The sequence below is a fragment of the Anarrhichthys ocellatus genome, unplaced genomic scaffold (genome assembly GCF_004355925.1).
Source record: "Anarrhichthys ocellatus isolate YVR2014 unplaced genomic scaffold, GSC_Weel_1.0 scaffold5137, whole genome shotgun sequence".
Taxonomy (NCBI): domain Eukaryota; kingdom Metazoa; phylum Chordata; class Actinopteri; order Perciformes; family Anarhichadidae; genus Anarrhichthys; species Anarrhichthys ocellatus.
The window spans coordinates 2,663-3,724 of NW_022285111.1; the positions used below are offsets into that span (position 1 = coordinate 2,663).

The window sequence follows — 1,062 nt, forward strand, 5'->3', positions numbered from 1 at the left end:
CTCCCCTTGGGGCTAAGCCCCCCCTTTCTTTGTATCCTAGAAACGCCCCTGCGTGATGCAGTAAACCAGACGACATGTGGCTTACTAGATACAGTGAATACAGCCTCCGGATGATTCGTCACAAGAATAGTCATGTTTTTAAGTTTTCTTCAGTATCACAGTGATGTTTGTCTTTACATCCATGAGACTCTACTTCCTGTTTCCCACCAGTTTTAAACTTTGGCCTTTCTTGTCTTTTTTAGTCCGAAGAAGCCTTTGTTGCTCTCCTGGTTCCTGTTCCTGCTCGTTCTGGTGCTCCTGGTCTCATGTTACATCCTGTCCAGCAACTCTCTGTCGCAGTGGGACAGCCATCCCCTCCAGTACTACCACAGGTTTCTCAACCAAACCCGTCGGGTTAATCTACCTCCTCATCGTGTCCATCCCAAACACAGAGTCAAACCAACGGGAATGTATGAAACCACAGAACGCCCTACCGTACCGCCGACCGTGGCCCCTACAGGTGCTCGGTTCCATCAGGCCTACCCACGCAACTACCACTTCATCATGGACAACCAAGAGGTATGCGAGACCGAGACTCCTTTCCTGGTCCTGATGGTTCCGGTGGCACCGAAAAACGTGGCGGCTCGGGACGCAATCCGGCAGACGTGGGGCAAAGACAGCGTGGTTCAGGGCCAGGTGGTGCTCACTCTGTTCATGCTGGGCCTCTCTGGAGGAGCTGATGTGCAGGAGAAGCTCCGACAGGAGAATCTCCAGCGCCGTGACTTGATCCAGAGCGACTTCATGGACACGTACCTCAATCTGACCATCAAAACCATGGTGATCATGGACTGGCTGGCCACTCGCTGCCGGTCGGCCGCATACGCCATGAAGGTCGACTCGGACATGTTCCTGAACATCGACAACTTGGTGGTCATGCTGCAGAAGCCGGGCATCCCCAAGGTGGACTACCTGACAGGGATGCTGATGTGGAACAGGCCAGTCGTCCGTTCAAAGGACTCCAAGTGGTACGTCCCGGAGGAGATGTACCCGGAACCCCAATACCCCACCTACACTCTGGGCATG

At 53.9% G+C, this 1,062-nt stretch overlaps 1 protein-coding gene across 1 annotated transcript; it reads left to right on the plus strand.

The window, feature by feature from the left end:
* Positions 1 to 242: 242 nt before the first annotated feature.
* On the plus strand, positions 243 to 1,059 carry LOC116379766 (beta-1,3-galactosyltransferase 2-like; the record flags this gene model as incomplete). Its single annotated transcript, XM_031841730.1, has 1 exon — positions 243 to 1,059. A coding segment is annotated over one exon (817 nt), but the record flags the coding sequence as incomplete, so codon positions are not given.
* Positions 1,060 to 1,062: the final 3 nt, after the last annotated feature.